Genomic DNA, 25720 nt, shown 5'->3' with positions numbered 1-25720 from the left:
AAGTAACACTCGAGCATGGCAGCATAATAGCCCTGAGAAATACACAATTCAAACTGGGTTGAAGTATTATTTTATGAGGTGAATAGACAGACACATTAGTCACTAGACTGAGGATGGCATTTTCTTATCTTGAAGCTAGTTCTCCCAATTCTCAATATCTATGTGCTATGAAAGTAATATTGTTATGAAACTACAAAAAATGAAATATATACATATATATATCAGAAACCCCTTAGGAAAAACAATTTATTGACAATGGGATTCACTGAATGGCACACACATAGAATGTATAGCAAATGATTTGATTTTGCAGAGAGGCTGGTATTCTTGTGCAAAAGATGATGGATAAAAGGATGGGGGTTAAAATCTAAAGGAAAAACAATAAAAATTCAGTCTCCCAAAGGTTTCTCATCATGCATAAAGTTCAATGAAATTCTCAATGCCTCTAGGTAAGTAAAAATTTTTACTGAGTCTGATTATTTCCTTGTCTAGACTTGAGTGTTTTACAGGCTTAACTACGCTGTAATACAAAGGTGCAATGTCTTTCTTGACTTTAGCTACAAGAATAGGTATAGGAAAACATCATCTTTTTCTTTTTAATTTTTTTAAGTTTATTTTGAGAGAGAGAGAGAGGGAGGGAGGGAGTTGGGGAGGGGCAGAGATTGAGTGAGACAGAATCCCAAGCAGGCTTCATTCACACTGTCAGCACAAGGCTGGATACGGGGCTCTATCCAAAACCATGAGATCATGACCTGAGCCGAAATCAAGAGTCAGATGCTCAACTGACTGAGCCACCCAGGCACCCCTACATCATCTTTTTCTTAAATTCTTTTTCCCTTAGGTAGGAGGCATAAAGCCTCAAAAGCACATTTAAATGATATGAAATATATTACAATTATTTTAAACTAAGGTTAAGATGAATTATAAGCAAGGGAGATTCTGAAAAATAATGATGCAATTAGGGAGTATTGTTGAATCATGAGGTTGGAATATTTGTTGAGATAATTTTTAATATTTTTGTTCACTTTTTCTCCACTTACGTTATTACAGAGTTACGGCCTAGAAATAGAAAAAATCTCTAATACTTCTGTCTTTCAAATGCGTTAGCAGAATTATGAGTTAACTTGTGGCTACCTTCCCCTCAATTTTATAAAGGCTCATTTTACTTGGTAAGATGTTATCTGACCTGCTGACTGCAGGCTCCCCAACCTGGGTCAGTGGCATGTAACTTAAAAAAGAACATGATGAAGATTCCTTTCTGCTCTAACAATATGTCACTTTCTAAGTAAAGAAAATATTAAATATTATTGAACACTTAGTATATCATATGTTCTGTTCTAATACTTTGCTGGTATGAACTTGGGCAGACAACTAAGGCAAAGAGAAATTCAGTAACTTTTCCAAGATAGTGAGCTTGGATTCAAATCCAGGCAGTCTGGCTCCAAACACCAAGCATTCCTAAACTATACATTTTTCCCCCACTGTTAGAAACAACATAATCTGCAAAACTGATAGGTGTAAATGGATGAACAATGCCTTTTAAAGAGAAAACAAATGGGAATTTTCTTGCATATATGTAAAATATAGAAATTTACACAGAAACTGACAATATTGGCTTCTTCTGGGGTTAGGACTTGAATAAATGAGGGAAAATGGTACAAGGAGAATTTTCCATGTATATTCGTCTGGAAGTTTTGAATTTTGAAATATCTAGATGCATTATTTTCACAAAAATGGATCAATAAGTAAAACTTAAAAAGAGAAAAACAAGTACAAGATTCAGTAGATTCTATCATGTCAACAAGCAATTATAAGTCCAACGTTAAAAAGAAAAGCTGAGAGAGGGGCCAAGATGGTGGAGCAGCATGGAATTTTTTTTTTGCTTCCCTCGGCCCTGAAATGCAGCTAGAGCAACTCCAAACCATCTTGCACATCTAGAAAACTGGTTTGAGGATAAACACAACAATCTGCACAACTTGAACCACAGAACTTGGCAGGTAGGTACGAGGCACGGAGAGGTGAACTGGGGGAGAGAAGCTACCTAGAATAGGGAGGGAACTTATTGCTTGCAGAAGAGGATGGAGAGGCGGGGGGGGGGGGGGGGGGGGGGTACAGGAAAAGCAATCTCTTCTCCCCGCCCCCCCCATCCCATCCTGAAAGCAGCTGGAGAGAAAGAAAGACAAAGAGTAGACTGAACAAAAAAGAGAGAAAGGAGAAAGGAACTGCAAGGGACTGGAAAAAAAGGGAAAAAGGAGAAAGGAGAGGGCTTAAATTCCATGAGTACACTATAAACAGGGGAGTGAAGAGCCTGAAACTCCACAGCTCAATACCTGGTGGTGCTCTGGTGGGAAGGGCGAAAGCCCAGGAGCAGACAGCAAGAGCAGAGGGGTCTTTAGGCTGGAGGACGTCTGGTCCTGTGCAGAGAACAGCCACATTCGCTGGTATTGGAAAAAAGACGTTAACAGTTCACTGAAGCCTGGTGCCAGGTGGGTGTTGTGATTTACCACAATCGCTGAACCACAGCTGCTACACGATTGCGCGAACCTTCTCTGGGGCGGGCTGGCACCCGGCCGCAGTCTCTGAGCATCTACCGCAACACAGTCCTGCCAACGTTCTAGGGGGTGGGCCGGCACCCAGCCATTACTGGCGAGACCTTCCACCAGAGGCTCTGAGCGGGTCAAAGCTGCAGGGTGCTCAGAAGGGAGGGGTTTGGAGACGCGGCCCGACTGAGATAAAACTCAGGATGCACGTACCACCTGGCAGGCTGAACAACTTGGTCACAGTGTAGAAGCGGGGAGGAGGCGGAAGCCAGAGACACAGGAGGGGTGTGCTTGATTGCCAGTCAGCAAGAGCACAGAGTACTGATACCAGAGACGGGTAGCTGTGTGACACCATTTTGACGCCTCCCACGCATGCGCATACACGCCTACACGCACCACAGTGACCCACCCCAGCAAATTAAGTAGCGCCATCTAGTGGAAAATGTGGTGGCTACACTAAATCCCACCCAACTGGGCCACCATGCTCTGCAAGAGCACAAATCTCTCTCCCTGATTAGTTTGTGGACTATAAAGGGCTTCATAGTTTGACTTCTAGGGGAAGCCGGATGTAATTTCAATCTTATTTCATTCTTTTCACTGGTCCATCCGTTCAATTTTTTTTTTCTTTTTCTTTTCTTATTCTTGAATACAGAAAGAAAAAATTTTGTTTTCCGTTTTTATAAAAAAGATATTTCTTTTTTCTATTATATTTATACTTTGTGTAAATTTTCAAATTTCTATTATACTTTCATTATTTCATTTTATTCTCTTTAATTTTTTCATTTTTTGAAATTTTCGATGCTTTCCTTTTTTTGTTTTTTCTTTTTTTTCCTATTTTTTCCCCTTTGTTTCCTTCCCCCCCCCCCTTTTTTTTCTATTCTATACAGCTTCTTTCAACAACCAGACCAAACCACACCTAGGAGTTAGCACCCTTTATTTGATTTTTTTGGTGTTGTTTTTAATTTTGTAATTTTTATTTTTTTTTAATTTTATTAACCCTTTTTCTTCCTTCAAAATGGCAAAATGAAGGAATTCACCTCAAAAGAAATAACAGGAAGAAATGACAACCAGGGACTTAACACACATACAAGCAAGTTGTCTGAACCAGAATTTAGAATCACAATAATAAGAATACTAACTGTGGTTCAAAAAAGCATAGAATCCCTCTCTGCAGAGATAAAAGAAGTAAAATCTAGTCAGGATGAAATTAAAAATTCTATAACTGAGCAGCAATATGAATGGATGCCACAGTGGCAAAGAGGGATGAAATAGAGCAGCAAATCAGTGATATAGAGGACAAATATTTGGAGAGTAATGAAGCAGAAAAAAAGGGAAACTAAGGCAAAACAGTACGATATAAGAATTAGAGAACACAGTGACTCATTATAAAGGAATAACATCTGAATTATAGGGTTCCCAGAAGTTGAAGAGAAAGAAAAGGGGATAAAAGTTTTACGTGAGTAAATCATAGTGGAAAACTCTCCTAACATGGGGAGAGACACAGACATCAAAATCCAGGAAGTACAGAGAACCCCCATTAGATTCAACAGAAATCGACCATCAACAAGGCATATCATAGTCAAATTCACAAAATACTCAAGCAAGGAAAGAATCATGAAACCAGTAAGGGGAAAAAAGTCCTTAACTTATAAGGGAAGACAGATCAGATTTGCTGCAGACCTAGCCACAGAAAATTGGCAAGCCAGAAAGGAGTGGCAGAATATATTCAATACGCTGAATCAGAAAAAATATGCAGCCAAGAAATCTTCATCCAGTAAGACTGTCATTCAAAATAGAAGGAGAGATAAAATTTTCCAAAACAAAAATTAGAGTTCGTGACCACTAAACCAGCCCTGCAAGAAATTTTAAGGGGAATACTCTGAGGGGAGAAAAGATGGAATTAAAAAAAAAAAAAAAAAACAACAACAAAAAACACCAAAAGCAACAAAGACTAGAAAGGACAAGAGAACAACACCAGAAACTCCAACTCTACAGGAAACATAATGGCAATACATTCATATCTTTCAGTACTTACTCTAAAATGTCAGTGGACTAAATGCTCCAATCAAAAGACATAGGGTAACACAATGGATAAGAAAACAAGATCTATATGGTGTTATAAGAAACCCATTGTAGACCTAAGGACACCTTCAGATTGAAATTAAACAGATGGCTCTCCATCTATCATGCTAATAGTCACCAAAAGAAAGCCAGAGTAGCCATACTTATATCAGACCATCTAGACTTTAAAATAAAGATTCTAACAAGAGATGAAGGGCATTACATCATAATTAAGGGGTCTATTCACCAAGAAGATCTAACAATTGTAACATTTGTGCTCCAAATGTGATAGCGCCCAAATACATAAATAAAGTAATCACAAAAATACAGAAACTCATTGATAATAATACCATAATAGTAGGGAACTTCAACACCCCACTTACAACAATGGAAAGATCATCTAAACACAAAATCAACAAGGGAACAATGGCTTTGAATGACACAATGGACCAGATGGACTTACCACATATATTCAGAACATTTCACCCTAAAGCAACAGAACACATACTTCTCGAGTGCACATGGAACATTCTCCAGAATAGATCACATACTGGGACACAAATAAGCCCTCAACAAGAACAAAAAGATCAAGATCATACGATGCATATTTTCAGATCACAACACTATGAAACTCGAAATCAGCCACAAGGAAAAATGTGGAAAGATAACAAATACTTGGAGACTAAATAACATCCTACTAAAGAATGAATGGACTAACCAAGAAGTTAAAGAGCAAATTAAAAAGCACATGGAAGCCAATGAAAATGATAATACCACAGCCCCAAACCTATGGGACACAGCAAAACACGGTCATAACAGGCAAGTACATAGCAATCCAGGCCTTCCAAAAGAATGAAGAAAGGTCTCAGATACACAACCTAACCTTACACCTTAAAGAACTGGAAAAAGAACACCAAATAAAACCCCAAGCCAGCAGAACACATGAAATAAGAAAGATTAGAGCAGAAAACAATGCTATCAAAACCAAAACAAACAAACAAACAAACAAAAACAGTAGAATGGATCAATGAAACCAGGAGCTGGTTCTTTGAAAGAACAAAATTGATAAATCCCTAGCCAGTTTGATCAAAAAGAAAAAGAACCAAATAAATGAAATCAAGAATGAAAGAGGAGAGATCACAACCAACACAGCAGAAATATAAACAATAATAAGAGAATATTATGAGCAGTTATACGCCAATAAAATGGGATATCTTGAAGAAATGGACAAATTCCTAGAAACATATAAACTACCAAAACTGAAATGGGGAGAAATAGAGAAAATTTGAACATACCCATAACCAGTAAAGAAATCAAATTAGTAATCAAACATCTCCCAAAAAATGAGTCCAGAGCCAGATGGCTTTCCAGGGGAATTCTATCAAACATTCAAAGAAGAGTTAACACCTATACTTTTGAAGCTGTTCCAAAAAATTGTAAATGGAAGGAAAACATCCAAACTCATTCTCTGAAGCCAGAATTACCTTGATTCCAAAACCAGAAAAAGACCTCACTAAAAAGGAGAACTACAGACCAATTTCCCTGATGAACATGGATGCAAAAATCCTCAACAAGATACTAGCAAACCAGATCCTACAATACATTAAAAGAATTATTCATCACAACCAAGTGGGATTTATACCTGGGATGCAGGGCTGGTTCAATATCCGCAAAACAATCAGTGTGATACATCACATCAATTAAAGAAAGGACAAGAACCATGTGATCCTCTCAATAGATGCAGAGAAAGCATTTGACAAAAGATAGCATCCTTTCTTGATAAAACCCTCAAAAACATAGGGATAGAAGGATCGTACCTCAAATCATAAAAGCCATATATGAAAAACCCACAGCTACTCTCATCCTCAATGGGGAAAAAGTGAGAGCTTTCCTCCTAAGGTCAGGAATAGGACAGGGATGTCCACTCTTGCCACTGTTATTCAACATAGTATTGGAAATCCTAGCCTGAGCAATCAGATAACACAAAGGAATAAAAAGCATCCAAGTCAACAAGGAGGAAGTCAAACTTTCACTCTTCACAGACGACATGATACTCTATGTGGAAAACCCAAAAGATTGCACCAAAAAACTTCTAGAACTGACCCATAAATTCAGCAAATTCACAGGATATAGTATCAATGCATAGAAATCGGTTGCATGCCTATACATGAATAATAAAGCAACAGAAAGAGAAATCAAGGAATTGATCCCATTTATAATTGCACCAAAATCCATAAAATACCTAGGAATAAACCTAACCAAAAAGGTGAAAAATCTATACACTGAAAACTATAGAAAGCTTATGAAAGAAATTGAAGAAGACACAAAAAGAAGGAAAAATATTCCATGGATTGCATTGCAAGAACAAATATTGTCAGAATGTCAATACTACCCAAAGCAATCTACATATTCAATGCAATCCCTATCAAAACACCAGCATTCTTCACAGAGCTGGAGAAAACAATCCTAAAATTTGTATGGGACCAGAAAAGATCCTGAATAGCCAAAGCGACCCTGGAAAAAAAAAAAAAAAAAAAAGAACAAGGCTGGAAGCATCACACTCCCAGACTTCAAGCTGTATTACAAAGCTGTAATCATTAAGGCAGTATGGCACAAAAACACTCAGATCAATGGAAAAGAATAGAGAACCCAGAAATGGACCCACACACGTATGGCCATGTAATCTTTGGCAAAGCAGGAAAGAATATCCAATGGAATAAAGTCAGTCTCTTCAGCAAATGGTGCTGGGAAACCTGGACAGCAACATGCAGAAAAATGAACCTGGACCACTTTTTTACACCATACCTAAAAAGGAACTCAAAATGGATGAAAGACCTAAACATTAGACAAGAAGCCATCAAAATTATAGAGAAGAAAACAGGCAAAAACCTCTTTGACCTTGGCCGCAGCAACTTCTTACTCAACATTTCTCTGGAGGAAAGGGAAACAAAAGCAAAAATCAACTATTGGGACCTCATCAAGATAAGAAGCTTCTGCATAGTGAAGGAAACAATCAGCAAAAACTAAAAGGCAACTGACGGAATAAGATATATATTTGCAAATAACATATCAAATAAAGGGTTAGTATCCAAAATCTATAAAGAACTTATTAAACTCAATACCCAAAAACAAATAATCCAGTGAAGAAATGGGCAAAAGCCATGAATAGACACTTCTACAAAGAAGACATTCTATGGCTAAAGACACATGAAAAAATGCCCAATATCACTCATCACCAAGGAAATACAAATTAAAACCACAATGAGATACCACATTACACCAGTCAGAATGGCTAAAACTAACAACTCAGGCAACAACATGGTGGCAAGGATGTGAAGAAAGAGATCTCTTTTGCACTGCTGGTAGGAATGCAAACTAGTGGTTTTCCACTCTGGAAAACAGTATGGAGGTTCATCAAAAAATTAAAAATAGAACTACCCTACAACCCAGCAACTGCACTACTAGATATTTATCCAAGGGATACAGGTGTGCTATTTCGAAGGGCCACATGCACCCCAATGATTATAGAAGCACTATCGACAATAGCCAAAGTATGGAAAAGTTCAAATATTCATCAATGGATGAATGGATAAAGATGTGGTGTATTGATATATATATATATATATATATATATATATATATATATATATATATATATATTTATATATATATGTATGTGTATATATATATATGGATATATATGTATGTGTGTGTATATATATATATATATATATATACACCTACACACACACACACACACACACACACACACACACACACACACACACAACGGAGTATTACTTGGCAATTGAAAAGAATGAGATCTTGCCATGTGCTACTATGTGGAGGGAGCTGGAAGATATTATGCTAAGCGAAATTAACCAGTCAGAGAAAGACAAATATCATATGACTTCACTCATAGGAGGAATTTAAGACAAAACAGATAAACATAAGGGAAGGGAAGCAAAAATAATACAAAAACAAGGAGGGGGACAAAAGACAAGAGACTCTTAACTACAGAGAATAAATTGAAGATTGTTGGAGGGGTTGTGTAAGGGGATTGGCTAAATGGCTAAGGGGCATAAGGAAAGACACTCATTGGGATGAGCACTGGGTGTTATACGTACGGGATAAATCACTGGAATCTACCCCTGAAATCATTATAGCACTATATGCTCACTAACTTGGATATAAATTCAAAACAAAAATAATAATAATAATAAAAAGAAAGAAAAGTTGAAGACATTCTTGGGGAATTCAACATGTTTTATTTTGCCAGGCAAGTGATTTCTTCAATATCCAATTAAATATTAAGGTACTAACTACATTTCATTTGTTTTCTCACAGAGTGAACATTCACCGTAATGACAGTTTCATCATGCTAAAATCTATTCACAAACCTACACTTTGAAAAAAGTGCATTCCTAGGAAATTTTATGTACAATACAAATGGAAAACATTAAATCACTGAAATGTCAAACTACACAAAATAATACTAATTAACCACCAATATTCAGTATATGTTGACAATATGTTTTGAGAAAGTTTTCTTTACATTTGGCAGTTATGTTCAAAATTTTCTATAATTTTAAAAGTAATAAAAGTATATACAATTGAATAATGTTTAAAGGAGAAGGTATTAAATAGCACAAATAATATTACAAAACTAAACACCCTTATTGTCTATAATTCTGGTTTTACACTAAGCAAGGGGACCTGTGTAGTTACCCTATCTTCTGACTCTAAAACAATTTTACTTTAACTCTGTACATAGAATAGAATGGTCATAAACATTGAAGATGGATTTGGCTTTCCACTGATGTGCATTTCTATTTTTGCACATAGAGAAGAAATAAAGATGTTTAGTTATATTCTTTAAGCAGGCAAAATATCTGTATAATAAACTGCTTTAGTAAGTACTTTAGAATCATACACATTTGGAAAGTAGCTTTTGTTTATTAGCTTATTTTTGAATGAACATTATTTATGTTGTGTATTTTAACTGCAGTGTTTGCCCTCACTGGGGCCTCCTCTTATAATATCATAACTTACCACCACTTAAATAAGAAATCAGAAATCTTAAATAAGAAATCAGAAATCTTAAATCTTCTTAGATTCTGATCAATGATCACATTCATTTGGACAATGATTTAGCTCAAGCTTTTAAACTGTGGCGTTTAAAAAGGTAATAAATCTACCTTAACTTCTTTGTGGACTATACACTATACCTATAATTTTGTACTAGATTTTGAAAAGATATATGATGCAATTTCTATTTCCACCTGGAAACATGACCATTTCTTGAAAAGTAAATAAAATAAAAAAGCAAAAGTTGTGTTTTTAAAGGAAATATAACAATAGAAAGACATTTCTCATATTTCTCCCATTTAATTGCTATTTGGAGTAAAACGTTCAAAAATAAATTATTCTAATGAAAGGATCCAAACTTACAAATAGAAGAAAGTTATTATACTCATTATAGAACTTATCATATTTGTATTTATATACCAGTGTGCATAAGTACCAGCATTCTTTTAAAAGAAAGTATGTCTATTTTTGTTCATATTTGACTTTTTTTTCATTTCTCCACAAAATGAGCACCTCTTCAGCACACATTAAATATCATTTAAAAAGAAAATGAATTGGTGACTTAAAATCTGTATGATATCTGAGATTGGCAAACCAAAAAAATGTGAGAGTTAATTATTGAAATTAATCACTGATGTTAAAAATTAGTTATATTTTTTATTAACAGCTCTTAATAAAATTGCATTCCTTACTTTATTTTTCCCCATTTTAGTTTCACCTCTCATATACAAGTTTGATATTTCATTTTTTCTTCTTATATTGTTTACTTTGCCATGCAGACTAGAAAGTTAGAACAAATACAGTAATTAATTAAACAGTGTGAGATTGTATTCTCTGAGTCTAAAATAACTTAAATAACTTCCAAAAAAAGTGCTTTCGTTTGGAAGGTAATAGCGTAAGAATATAAACTTAAATGCTTCACTGACATAACTCCAATCAAAGATGTTTATGGTGAGGGTCATTTATTTTATCTTCCTAAAACAAACAAACAAAAAAACCCCAAAGATCAATAACAGGTATCAGCAACTGACCATTTTCACAATAATAAAAAAAAATTAATATATTTCACTGGAAAAAAATAAACTGTTCATTGTTTTATTTATGAATCACTCACGTTTTATACAATTTTTAGATGCTTTCTTCCTTGACTTGTATCTATTCAATATTTCTTTTGAGAGCTACTCTATCACATGTATTTCTACCACTTTTACAATGTAAAAGTTTTAAATGTGGCATTTGTGCTCATATTTAAAATCAGTGACAATTCCAAATCTAAACCGTTAATGCAAGGAAGGAAAATCACAGGGTTATGGCCCTCATTCAATTAAGGGATGTAAGAATTTTAGTTTTATAGCCACCATATCGATTTTGAAGAAAAAGTAAATAAAGATATAAATAAAATCTAGGTTAACTTAAATATTTATATGCACCATGAGGACCATGACATGTCTAGTGCTAGTCAATATCATACAAGAAAATGCATGTTCATTTCAGTTCATGTAATATTCACTTTGGTAGTGAGTAACCACATTTATCAGGAATTTCCCATGGGTTAAAACACAAGGTTCTTTGCTCAAAATTTGATCATTGAAGACAGACCATTCTTTACTGGAAGCATAAGCCCCAAGTAAGAGAACATTATGACTCTGGCAACTGATTCCTCCTGTTTCTACTTTTCCGGCTATTGATGAGAGCTTTTAACTTGCCATAGTCCCCTCTTATCTTCTGGGATTCTTCTCCATGTTGATGTTGCTGCCGAGTGTCTTTGCAGTACTGATTAATCATCTGCATTTCTGAGTGGCTGAATGCCCCCATGATGTCCTTTGGGTGGAAGGGTAAAGCTCTCACAGAGCTGGCCCAGGTCCATGGGGACCATTTGTCTGTCACAACAGCCACCATTTCAGAATCTAAAACTTTGAAGTTGATCTTGGCTATTGTCTGCTTGAAGCTGTTTTCTGTTGCAATGCAGTGATATAGTCCTTGGTCAGAATCCTGAACAGAGCGGATTAGAAGTCCTTGTGAAGTGGCTATGATTCGTTCATTCAGCTTGACCTAAAAGAGAGATTCATCAAAGATCCAAACCCAACTCTGTGTCTTCTAAAAAGATATGATCAACATATACAGAGTATCACTGAACTTCCAAATTTGGCAAAAGCATCTAGTACTGATCAGCTTCCTTCTTAGTGAACATAAAGTTTTGGTCAGTTCCACTGCCTGTTTTGCCCAGGAGATGTTGTCTTAAGAGCATTGAATCTATTAAAATCTATTAAAGACAGGATGAAGTTATCACCCACATTGCCAAAAATAGCTTAAAGTTCATTCCCTTTGGATGGAAGTAGTTTCTCCACCAATAAGCACAGAGTTTTGGTTGCTTTGGGAATATGAATCACAGTCAACCTATATACACAAAATTCACAGATAATTTAAAATATCTATTTCATCCTGGAATTCCTGTCTTTAATTGCAACAAAATACTCTCTTATTAGTAAAATCATTAAGCCACAGTTAAATGGTTGAATTTTTATCATTTTTTAATGAATGAATGAATATTCTCCTAAGTAAAAACTGAAACAATTCATTACTTTATTAAAGCAGTAAGATGACTCAAAAAAAAAATCATGTAAGCAGAGACTGAGTTTTGAATACTATCGAGGCTTTTTCCAATTATCCCAAACTAAAGAATGACTAAAAATAAGATGAAATGCCATCATCTTCTAAGTCTTCTAAGTAGTTTTACTTGCCAAGGAAAGATAATACAAAGCTATGAGGTAATATTTAATTATAGGCTTGTCCTAGAAAAACTATTATTTGCTGGATATTAGTTAAATGCATGAAATCATCTTTTTTAAAGTTCTAGCTATAGTATTGCCAACAAACAGACTAAAAACTTAAGTGGTAAGAAGTTCTTTAACATGCATACTCGAGAATGTTCTTTCACTGAGGGAAAAAACAAAAACAAAAACAAAAAAAACACCCCTGACCAAAATAAAAATAAAGGAATGCATGTACAATGCTTTTTTAAATGGTAAATTTCTGTGTAAATAGGTATTTTATTATCAATGAAATAAAAGTCAAACATAGATTGTTTTAGATAAAAAGTAAGCTTCACACAAAAGCACAAAAAGGCAAAGTATACAATTGAAATACAGATAACAGAACAGACCTAGAAGAGGGAGATCAGGAAGAAGGACTGAAATATATAAACTGAAGTTTTGATGTTAATTTAATTTTTAAAGTTTAAGTGTGTCCCCAAAATAGTTTCAATCATGTAGAAATGCATTCGAAAAAAAAAGGAGAGAAAGCCTTTTATGTTTGTGCAAAATTAGGAAAAATTGTGGATGCCAATTTGATAAAATCATATAACATGTATATAAATGTGATGCAGAAACTTCTTTTCTAGGAATTTATTCCAGAAGATACAGTCACAAGTATTCATGTAAATGATGTTTGATAAGAAGAAAAACAATAACCTAAGCAGTAGATGGCTTTAAAAAAAACTTAAGATATATTCATATAGTGGAACACTATGTGGCTAGGAAAAATAAGTTAGCTGCATATGTACTTACTGATATTAAAGTGGGTGAGTGTACATCAGAGAGAGAGAGAGAGAGAGAGAGAGAGAGAGACAAAGAGAATGATAAAAATAGGAAAATTATGGAGAATATTTGGAGGAATACATTATGATTGAATATATAATTCCTAGTAGCTTTATACTTTGGGGAAGTGTGAATAAATATTGAAGTGAAGGGGAAGAAGACTTTTAGTGATCATTTTATGCTATTCAGTATGAACTATGTACATTTTCTCCATGAGCTTTTATCATTTGTCTTACATTAAAAAAAATTCTTTAAATGTTTATTTTTGAGAGAGAGAGAGAGACAGAGTGTGAGTTGGGGAGGGGCAGAGAAAGAGAGGGAGACACAGAATCTGAAACAGGCTCCAAGCTCTGAGCTGTCAACACAAAGCCCAATGTGGGGCTCGAACTCAGGAACAGCAAGATCATGACCTAGACCGAAGCTGGACGCTTAAACAACTGAGCCACCCAGATGCCCCCGTCTACATTATTTTTAAAAAATTCAATATTTACATATTAACATGAGAAATAAGCACCTTTTTGCCTAAACTACTAAGAAAGAATTAGGATAAATTTAATAAGACAGTAATAGTTTGCTTAGCCAAAGTAAGGAGTAGAATTGTGCTCTATAAATTCTAGATAAAATAGATTTGCATAATTATATTATAGTTAATGTTTTCCTAGTCTTACAGCAATCTTATGCTTTTGAGATTTGAAGAAAAAGCAAGATAGTAATAACTGAGTGCCTACATTCTTGGGCATTCTGAAATAAAATATCAGAAATATCACAAAAGAGATTCAATCATTAAATCTATAACTCAATCCATTATTAATTGCTTCATTATTTCTGTGGCATGTATTCAAGCTTGTATGTACTTGTTTTCTTTAAATAATACAAATTATATTCACTGATTGTATATGATTCTATTTAACTTTTTAATATTTTTTAAGTTTAATTATTTTTGAGAGAGAGAGAGCACACGTATGTTCAAATTGGGAAGGGGCAGAGAGAGAGGGAGAGAAAGAATACCAAGGAGGTTCTGTGCTCAGCATGAGCCTGATGTGGGGCTCAATCCCATGACCCAAACCGTGAGATCATGACCTGAGCCGAAATCAAGAGCTGGATGCTTAATCAACTGAGCCACCTAGATGTCCCTCTATTTAACTTTTTAGTGAATTAAAGAAAAACATTTTATTCATGTAAGGTAATCCCTGTTTGAGTTGTAGATTTCCAATTCACATATATACACACAGACCTTCTCAAGAAGGACTGTCCATGAATACATGCCATGCTTTAGCCTAAGAACTTCATTTCTGTACAGTAATCATCACCACACATTATGACTTCTATCTCAGCTTACGTTGTAAGACAATTATTATCACCTATATCCACTCAAAAGAATTTAAAATTAACTAGTCTGTAGAAATTTCAAGTCCTTTTTGATGACAGATTTTTGTAGCAAAGTAAACAGATCTTAAACAATATTTTTATTAATAATGATGTCTAAAAAGATTTTTTTAGTATCATAGAATTCTGGGGCAAGAAGAGGTCTTAACGTTCATCTAGCTACTCTTTCCTCCAGATGGCTAAAAAAAATAATCTTTTTTTTTTTTTTTTTGAGAGAGAGAGAGCTCGCTCCTGAGTGGGGGCAGAGGCAGCAGGAGAGGGAGAGAGAATCATAAGTAGTCTCCATACCCAGCACAGGGCCCAACAAGGGGCTCAGCCTCAGGACTGTGAGATCATGACCGGAGCCCAAATCAAGAGTTGGATGCTCAACCAACCGAGCCATCCATGTGTCTCAGTTAAATCTCTTCTTATGCAAGTGCTCATCAGCCTGTGGTTTAATATCCCATAGACATGGACGCACAATGACTAAACAGCTCCTACTGTCTTTGGACAGGCAGGCATGAGTTGTAAAGTATTCTCCATATGAAGCCAACATCTATTTCAGTAACTCTGATGCAGTGCCTGGTTCTATAGCTTTGGATTGTGTCCCTTCTACATAGTCCTAATTAACTTAATATGTAGTACTTAAACTGTCCACAACAGAATACACCCAAATGGGGAAGGCTCCATTTTCCCCTTTGCTCCATCAGACTTTATGAACACTGCTAAAAACATGACATTTTAGACTACCCAAAGGCTTTATATATACATATATTTTTTTCTTCTTCTTCCTCTTATTTGTCAGTACAACATGACATGAGTATTATGGACTTCATTATTTATAATATTTCACCCTATGCTGTTCTACAATGTTTCCCTTCTAAAACAGCTCTTTAAGATCACTGAAACGTTAATGTCAGTGTCCTTTTATTTGAAAAAACTGCTTTTTCCATATCACTAAATAAAGGCAGTGCTCCCATAAACAATGGTTCCATACATTACCTAACCAAAATCATAGAGTTATGGATAATAAAGCAAAGGAAATAGATTACTGCACGGCAGAAAAATGCTTCTTACCATAAAAGTTATAGTTCAGTGAAATTTCTTGCTGAGGAAAATTGAATTTTTTAAAAGCTCCCTTTTATCTTGTGAATCACACAAAGGTGCTGCTGAGTGAGAACTTGGCTTCTGGTTTTGCACACATCTTGTTTCTTTTACAAATGCTTCCTCCTATCACTACCCCCGTCTTGAGCGCAGGCAGCAAGGATTTCTAATTAATTCATCAACTCTACAGACAAAGGGTTTTAAAGGAAGTGGCACTTGTCATCCTGAGGGCATAAAAGGATGTTCATATGCCTTTTCTTTTTCATTTGATCTGAACTTCACTAAGGGGTGGTGATTTAATGTCTTTCCAAAGCCCTGACTGATTGCTGTAGTGCTGCCTTACTCACCTCTTTCCTCCTGTCTTTGTCTTTCTGTAACAGCCACTTGATAGATGCCTGTGGAGACTTAGGGGCACACTCAAGGAAAGTGGTGTTATTTTTTACTCCATACTGAACAATTTCAGCTGCATTTCTATATGCTGAAAAGCAAAAATGAAAGGAGAAAGACAGGGAATAGAATTCAGAGCATATTCTCCTATATGAAAGTTTATTTCCCTATACAATTGTGATCATCTATAGAAACCACCAAAAGGCAATTTTTAATCATTGAACAAGCAGACTATTATACATTGTTTACCTGCTGTGTTTAACCTAAAAGGAAGGACAAAAAGACATGGGGGAATTGATGTTTATTCAAGAATTACTTGATACCAAGGAATGTCCTTCATATCACTTTGAACTTTTAATTATTACAATATACTTATGAATTCAGTTTTCTCAGTTTTTCATAGCTGAGAAAACTGAAGCTGTGAATTATTAGGAAACACATCTTACTTAAAGAGTTAGTAAGTGCCAGGCATTATTAAAGCCAGTTTCATCCATACTCAATGTAGTATAGATGAAATTCAGAAGCTTCAGGAAAAGTCAGAAAGCAAAGAGTGTCTACAATGGGAAGTGGTGATTAAAGACACAATCTCTGTATTCAGATGTATTGGAAGCAAAACTCTGACTTCAACGATGCTGGGTGTGTAACCTTACACAAGTTACTTGACATTTCTGTGCCTCAGCTTTACTTGGCTCTAAAACATGGATTATGTTTTCAAATAGGTTCTTTACTGAAATTCTTAATTTAGGAAGACCATTTAGTATAATCATGTGGTAGCTTAGACATAAACAGAATCTTTATTCATAAAACAGGGATAATTATAGTGTAATTATAATTATAGAAACTGTAGTACAGTTTCATAAGCATTAAGTGAGATAGTCCATTAAAAAGCACTTAACTCAAGTTCTGACACAAAGCCAACATAGATGTTCGTTCATCGTGACCCCTAGTGACAGACAGTTCTAACACTAGAGCGAATACTATTAGTACAACTGGCACAAGTATTTATAAAATAGTATACAGAGAAATGATAACTTGGATGTATTCCCTTAGATGTATGGAACAACCAAGCAAAATGTGTCATAATTTTCTCCTTATACTTAGTGGAGTTAGTAACGTCATTTTTTTACTAAAGAAAGGCCCACACTCAAAAATATTAGCAATAGGAATCTTGGTGTTAATTGTTAGCAAGAGTGTGTCTGCAGCACCTGCATGAGCTAAGAAGAGCTCTGTCTGAAGATACTTCACTCAAGGGATTGATGTGGAGCTGGGAGAAAGTATACTGGGGAAAGTATAATAATATGGGATCTACATATGAGGATCAGAGAAAAACGGGTTAGATTGCTTGTAAGACATAAGACAGGACCGCCAAAAGTACTGGAATGGTTATAAACTATAAAACCAAGGCACTGTAGTATACCCATGAAAACAGCAGGATATTCACATAGCCCAAAGTGGAAGCAATCCAAGTGTCTAGCGATAGATGAATGAATAAACAAAATGTGACATATGCATACAATAGAATACTTTTCCATTTCCAACAGAAAGAAATTCTGACACATGTCAACAACATGAATGAACCCTGAAGAACTGAAATAAGCCAGTTACAAAACGAAGAATATTTTGTGATCCCACTTATAAGGGGTATCTAGAATAGTCAAATTCATAAAGACAGAAAATAGCATGGTAGCTTCCAGAGGCTGGGGCAGGGGGAATAGGGAGTTAGTATTTAACGGGTATAGAGTTTCACTTGGGAAAGATGAAAAAGTTCTAGAGATGAGTTGGTTGTACAACAATGTGAATGTACTTGATACCACAGATCTGTACATTTTAAAATAGTTAAAATGGTAAATTTTATGTTGTTTCTATTTACCACAATAACAAACAAACAGGGTACTATTCTATTTGTTTTCAGTGGTAAATTTTTTAGAGCAATTTTTTTTTCTTAAGAAAGAAGGTAACAGCTTTGTTTCTTCAGAAAATAATAGCTAGGAAAATCTGTAACTGATATCTTTGTGAAAGACCTACCAACTAACATACCCAGGGTGTCTGTGTCCATGGACATTTGTCTTTTTTACTATACATACAAATGACATTTGATTTTTAATTTCCGTATCTGAACACCAAGAATCTTCATAGTGAATCTTTCCTTAAAATGTGAGATCTGAATTTATTATGAAGGTTCCCTCACTGAAATGTGATACAGAGTTTTGCTACTCTTTACCAAAATTGACCATTGCTCACTTTTAATACCTTTTAGATTAAATCCTCTGCATTGAGTCAATGGATTTCCATGTCTCACATCTTGTCTTCGGCTCCTCCTGTAAGTGCAGAGACATATATAAAACGGACTTAGAATTAACATTGCTGATTACACCACACTTAAAAGATTGCATGTTTAATTTCACAGTATTTTAATTGCCTAAGCTTTCATAAAGAAAACTGGTCTGATTATCTAATAGAGCTACTTCACATTTCTTGTTCAACACTTCCATGACAGGATGGGTACTTAACCCTTTTTTCATTCGGAATTAATTCTGTCCCTCCCCATCTAGGAAGAGTGATAAGATGGCTATGAAACCCTTATTATTTGCATTTCCTGGGTAAATGTTAGATTCCAAATTAATAGTGTAAATTTTAATTTAGGGACATTCAGCCAAAATTTTCTAAGATGAAACTTCTAATGTATAAATTCACTGGCATCTTCTTTCTTGTAATTTTTTTCTTAAATGAACATAGCTTTCTTAAACGAGTCAACACTTTCTAATACTTTCAAGATATTTTAAAACTTTTCTGAAATAAGTGATAGAGAGAACAGGCACATTTAGTGTAAAATTAAGCAAAATTGTTCATTTACTAGAATAAGAATTTTCCTTCAAATTTTCACTTTGAAAAACGTCAACAGAAAAGTGGTGAGTACAATGAACACTGATAGAGACATGAATAGTTATACTTTGCCACATTTATTTTTTTCTATCATATGCAAGTACTGTGTTGTGTATTGTGTGTATATTATTTATGCACATATATGAAAACCTTTAGAAAATAAGTTTGCACACATGATAATACTTCACTCTTAAATACTTTGGCATGCATCTTATAAATAATCACTTATAACAACAGTAGATTACTCGATAATATCATACAATACACATTTTATAGTAAAATTTCCCTAATTGTCTCCAAAGTACCCCTTATGGATTTTTTTTATTCATGATCCAAAGTTCACTCATTGCATTTTAGTTGTTATGTATCATCAGTTTAAGCATTTCCAAATTTAGGTACATTCTTTCTAAGCTGGTTATTTAAAGCAAAGTTTTAAATTATTTCAATACTAATTAATTTCCTGAGTCTATAAATTATATATTTTAATAAAATTATATTTAATAAAAATTTAATAAATCTATCTATCCACATATAATTCCAATTGTATCACATAGTGAAACAAACCAAAATAGAGCAACTGATATTCTCTTAGCAATAAATCATGGGATGAAGATTGCTATAAGAGAGTAGGAAAGGAACCTCTCTTTAAATATTAGGAACACAGGGATAAACTGATTGTTTACTATCAAGGCTGAGAAATATATATAAACAAGCATATTACTTAAATGGGTTAGCTGTTAAGTCTCTCTTAACATTTTTAACCTTAAAGGTAAATTAAATATTCAGTTAAAGAGCAGAAATATTAAAATCACACAGGGATTATCAAATTCACAAAGTGAGACTAATCTCAAAGTCATTGATAGTGAAAAAAATCATTTTAAGGTTACAGCAAATCGTAGCTTGTAGATTTAATGGATTATATACATCTATTTATGGATATATAGTTATAACATTTTGTGTCATTTATGCATTCTTTTTCTAAAAAAGTCATAATCCTTATTTAATTTTACATTTCTAATACAACCACATACACACAAACTAGTAAAAGTCACTCTTGTCTCAGCAAATACAATTAATGCTGTACTCTGGAATAGCTCCTATATCAGCTTTTTATTGCATTGCATTTGCTATATTTCTAACTCACTGCATTTTTACTTGTGAGTGCACTATATTATATGAGCACCATGTGAGAGTTCTTATTGCTGAAAAAGTGATTTTCAGCCATCTAGAGAAGCAATATCATTCACAATGGTTAAAATGATTGTCCTGTGACTAGCACTATGTTATGGTTTACATAGCTGGACAACCTGAATTTATGGTATCACATAGCTTCCAGACATTCCAATACAGAAAAGCATTATTATGTCTTGGCTTAAATGATGAGATCAGCAAGACAGCTATCTGAGATTTTTTTGTATTTGTAGATTCCCTTTAGGGCATTCATACAGCATTGCAAAAGCATGCTTGTAGGCAGAGTAATATTATACTGCATGTAGGATTTGGGATTTGGGCTCAAGTTATCCATGTTTTCTCTCTTAGAGTCTAATCCTTTGGATAAACAATGAAATCATTTTGTTCTTGTATATAAAACAGATAATTTACTTGAAGGCTGAACTGATTATCTTGTCTTAGAATAAAATTTCTTACTTGCATGTCTGAATCCAGAATAAATAACATATGGGATTAAATTGCAATATTTGATACAAATGCACAAATATTTAAAATACTTGAGAATGAAAAGAAAAATTGCTTGTATTGTTTGCTAGGAGCAAACTTTTAAAAAAAAGAAACTACTGAGCCAATAATAGTTAATAACTTTATTATATCAAAGTATAAACACTGATTTCTAAGTATCACTGTACTTGTTTCCATACAAAAGACACGTTTTTGATTTTCATTCCTATGAATTTCTCCATGGTATGTTTGTGTACCAGATAGATAGACAAAAAATTGCAATAAAACCAGGTAAGTTAACACTATTAAAGAAAATGAATATGGAAAATACAAGTGATCATTTTTATTATTACTATTAATCACTAAAAATAGATGAGAATTTAGGAAATACTTGATTCAGCAAACATGGTTTGCATTCAGTATGATATATGCTTAACTAAGTTTTGAAATAATTTGGAGAACTTCAATAATATGGATATTTTTAATAAAACTTTCAGTGTGCTAGCCAAAGATGGGTATGAATATGTCAAAGAATAAGATAGATATAGATAGATAGATAGATAGATGATAGATAGATAGATAGATAATAGGTAGTTAGATGACAGAGATCAAACTTTTTCAGCTTTTTGTGACAGAATTAAGACACTGCTAGAGATTCAGCTCTTTAAAGGATTACTACTTCCTCTTTCAACCCATAATACATGTTTTCCCCCTTTCCTTGTACTTTTTTTAAATTGAGAAATAATTGACATATATTATATTAGTTGCAGGTGTACAATATAATGATTGACTGTGAGTACACGCAATGTCCACAATAAATCTAGATAACATCTGTCACCATACACAGTCACAAAATTTTTTTGCAATGCGAATTTTTAAGATATACTCTATCAACTTTCAAATAGGCAATACAGAATTATTAACTATAATCACCATGCTGTACATTACATCCCCATAACTTAATTATTTTATTATTGGAAGTTTGTGCCTTTTGAACCCCTTTGTTCATTTCTCCCATCTCCTACCCCACCGTTGGCAACCACCAATCTATTATCTATGTCCATGAACTTGGTGTGTTGTTTTTAAAATTCCACATACAAGCGAGATCATACAGTATTTGTCTTTCTCTGTCTGACTTATTTCACTTAGCATATGCCCTGAAGGTCCATCCATGTCATAAATTGCCAAGATTTCATTATATTTCATGGCTGAATAGTATTCCAGTAGGGTGTGTGTGTGTGCATGTGTGTGTGTGTGTGTGTGTGCAGGTGCGCACCACATCTTTACTCACTCATCCATTGAGGAACACTTTGGTTGTTTCCATGTGATGGTGTGCACATATCTTTTTGAATTAGTGGAGTTTTATCTTCAGATAAATACCCAGAAGTGGAATTGCTGGATCATACGGTAGTTCTAGATTTAATTTTTTGAGGAACCTCCATACCATTTTCCATAGTGGCTACACTAGTTTACATTCCCAACAAAATTTTCTTCCACATCCTCTCCAACACTTGTTATTTATTGTCTTTTTGATAATAGCCATTCTAACAGGAGTGAGTGAGTTGATATCTCCTTGTGGTTTTCATTTGCATTTCCTGGATGATTAGTGACACTGAGCACCTTTTCATGACATGCTGGCAATCTGTATGTCTTCTTTGGAAAAATGCCTATTCAGATCTGTCCACTTTTTTAATTAAATTGTTTTTTTTAATTATTTTATTTTATTTTATTTCATTTTTTTGCTATGAAGTTGGATGAATTCTTTATGTATTTGGATATTAACCCTTATCTGGTCTATGGCTTGCGAATATTTTCTCCCATTCAGTAGGTTGCCTTTTCTTTTGGTGATGAAGTCCTTTCTATGTAGAAGTTTTTTACTTTGATACAGTCCCACTGGTTTATTTTTTCTTTTGTTCTCTTTGCTTTGGAGTCATATCTAAAAACTCATCCCTAAGACTTATATCAAGGAGATTAATGCCTATGTTTTCTTCTAGGAGTTTTGTGGTTTTAGGTCTTATATTCAAGTCTTTAAATGATTTTGAGTTAAATTTTGTCTATAGTGTAATATAGTATTCTAGTTTCATTCTTTTGTATGTAGCCGCTCAGTTTTCCCAACACCATTTATTGAAGAGACCGTCTTTCCCCATTGTATATTCTTCCCTTTTTTGTTGTAAATTAATTAACCATATATGTATGGATTTATTTCTGGGCTCTCTATTCTGCTCTATGTGTCTCTTTTTTATGACAATAGCATATTGTTTTGATTATTATAGCTTTGTAATCTAGTTTGAAGTCAAGAAACATGATGCGTCCAGCTTTGTTCTTCTTCCTCAATATTGCTTTGGCTATTTGGGTCTTTTGAGATTGCATACAAATTTTAGGATTATTCATTCTAATCCAGTGGAAAATACCATTGGAATTTTGATAGGATTATGCTGAATCTGCAGATTGCTTTGGGTAGAATGGCGGTTTTAATAATATTTATTCTACCAATCCATGAACATGAATTATCTTTCCATTTGTTTGTGTCTTCAGTTTCTTTCATCAATGTCTTGTAGTTCCAGCACACAGGTCTTTCACCTCCTTGGTTAAATTTATTCCTAGGTATTTTATTCTTTTAACGCAATTGTAAATGGGAATGTTTTCTTATTCTCTTTCGGATAGCTCATTATTAATGTATAGAAATGCAACAGGTTTTTGAGTGTTGATTTTGTACCCTTCAACTTTACTGAATTCATTTATTAGTTCTAACAGCAAACCTATGATACATGGTTTCATATCAGGCATGATATTTTAACATTAAAAAATTGCAAGGTAGTTTCAGCTCTTTCTTCATTAGAAGGAAATGATTAAGATCATGATTTGTGGTATTAGGATGACAATGTGAAATCTACCTTTAAACATACATCTTAGAAAAGATAACTGGGGTTGTAATTAGAGGGAGAATATGAGAAAAAATCACAAATATGCAATGATAATCTATACATAGGATGGAATTTTACTTGAGAACTATTCTTTGTTTGTTAAATAAAAATGCTTGTTCACCAAAGCCAAGGTCTGGAAATTATGCAGGGAAGGAGTGTAATCTCTAGTTCCACATTAGAGCTGAGAGGCTGGTATGCCTCAAGGACTATGGTAAGAATCACTTTGTAATCCTCACATCACTTTCATTCTTAGGAAGTGTGTTGCTTCTGGGACAACTGGGTGGCTCAGTTGTTTGAGCATCCAATTCTTGGTTTCGGCTCAGGCCATGATCTTGTGGTTTGTGAGTTTGAGTCCTGCACTGGGCTCTGCGCTGATGGCATGGAGTCTGCTTGGGATTCTCTCTATCTCCCTCTGCCCCTCTCCCACTCGTTCTCTCTCTATCTCTTAAAATAAATAAAATAATAATAATAATAATAATAATAAAGAAAGTGTGTTGCTTCAGCTTCCTTTAGCACTAAATCTGTTTAATAGATAGATGATTGTATTCTAGGGGTTAGACATGCCAATTTTTAGAACTCTTTGTCAAGAAAAATGTATTGTCCTACAAACAATTATGGTAATAATTTTTAAATATCACTGCTATCGTAATTGGGAGTGCAAAACAAGTTTGGTAAAAAAGAATATCAGCAATGACTACAAATATAATTGATTTGAGATTACATGTGGAGTTTGCTTTCCTCATACTATGTGTTCAGGTTTAGATCTCTAGTCCAGTGCCAGCAGAAGATCTCAGGGTACTGAGGTTCTAAACTTCTATGTAGAAATCAAAAGACACCATAGACTTCCTGCTTAAATCTTAAAATGACACAGAAGAACATGGGTCTTTGAACACAGATACTAAAAAGTATTGGTTTGGGGTACCTGGGTGGCTCAGTCGGTTAAGCGGTCGACTTCAGCTCAGGTCATGATCTTGCGGTCCGTGAGTTTGAGCCCCGTGTCGGGCTCTGTGCTGACAGCTCAGAGCCTGGAGCCTGTTTTGGATTCTGTGTCTCCCTCTCTCTGACCCTCCCCCATTCATGCTCTGTCTCTCTCTCTGTCTCAAAAATAAATAAACGTTAAAAAATTTTTTTTAAAAAGTATTGGTTTAAAGAAAGGGTGTTCTCTTCACATTTCATGCCTTTAAATACAAAAGTCTTTCAAATTTTCCATCCCAGGCCATGCCCGTGTACTCCAAATTCATATTATATGAGATTGAACATCTCATAGGCACTGCTAACATCATCTTTCTCTCCACATACCTGCTCCTTCCATAGTCTTCTCTTTCTCAGGAAACTACAACTGCATATGCTCAGTTCTGAGGACTTGGTTCATTCTTCAGTCCTCTCTTTCTCTAATATCCTACATATAATACATCAGCAGATGCTGTGAGCTCTATCCAGAATCAGACCACTTTGCCACCTCCACCTCTATCATCCCTGTGCGAGCCACCATTCTATCTTACCTGGATCCTCACGGTGCCCTAACTGTCTTGCAGCTTCTGTCTCCTCTCTCCCCATCCACTTCCTATCCCAGGGCTATAATCCAGCCAAACCCAACCAGATGATCTTTTCAAACCAAAAGTCAAAATAATATCATTCATGTGCTCAAAAGCCCTCAGTAGCTTTCTGTTTCACTCTAAACAAAAGCCTTCAATAACTTACTAAGTCCTAAGTCATCGTGCATTCTGGCCTCGTTTCTTCCTACCCTTCCTTTTTCTCATTCCACCATAGCCCCATTAGTTTCAGTGCTGTTTCTTGAACAATCTCGGTGCACTCCAGCTTTAAGGATATGTGGTTCCTCTCCCTGGAATGCTATTCTCCCAGATAATGCCTTTGTGCCATTCCTCCTCACGTAAGTCCATCTTCAAACATCACACCTTCAGTGGGACCATCCACTTAATATTGCAACTCCCTGCTTCCCACATCCTCTGTCTCCCTTCTTTGCCCTTTTAAAATTCATAGACCTAAAAAAACAATTAAAAATTTAAAAAAATCATGGACCTTATCATTATTTGATACACTAGAGGGCTTCCTTATTTATTTATTTTCTGTCTTCCCC

The 25720-nt window shown here is 34.7% G+C and overlaps 2 protein-coding genes across 2 annotated transcripts in view; both read right to left on the bottom strand.

The window, feature by feature from the left end:
* GNAT3 (G protein subunit alpha transducin 3) overlaps window positions 1-4428 on the bottom strand; it is a 303431-nt gene extending 299003 nt beyond the window's left edge. The window contains exon 1 of the mRNA XM_053218546.1: window positions 2331-4428. The gene's annotated coding sequence lies outside the window, so the exon portion shown is untranslated. The remainder of the gene's footprint in view (window positions 1-2330) is intronic.
* A 4418-nt stretch (window positions 4429-8846) lies between these two features.
* Window positions 8847-25720, bottom strand: part of SEMA3C (semaphorin 3C) — a 175345-nt gene continuing 158471 nt past the window's right edge. Inside the window, exons 16-18 of the mRNA XM_015080670.3 lie at window positions 18392-18459; window positions 16102-16232; window positions 8847-11741 (exon numbers count right to left, since the gene is read on the bottom strand). Coding sequence (XP_014936156.1) covers window positions 11328-11741; window positions 16102-16232; window positions 18392-18459 — 613 coding nt within the window. The 3' untranslated portion in view covers window positions 8847-11327. The remainder of the gene's footprint in view (window positions 11742-16101; window positions 16233-18391; window positions 18460-25720) is intronic.

This window comes from Acinonyx jubatus, chromosome A2, assembly GCF_027475565.1.
Source record: "Acinonyx jubatus isolate Ajub_Pintada_27869175 chromosome A2, VMU_Ajub_asm_v1.0, whole genome shotgun sequence".
Classification (NCBI taxonomy): Eukaryota; Metazoa; Chordata; class Mammalia; order Carnivora; family Felidae; genus Acinonyx; species Acinonyx jubatus.
This window is presented reverse-complemented; position numbering and strand designations above follow the sequence as displayed.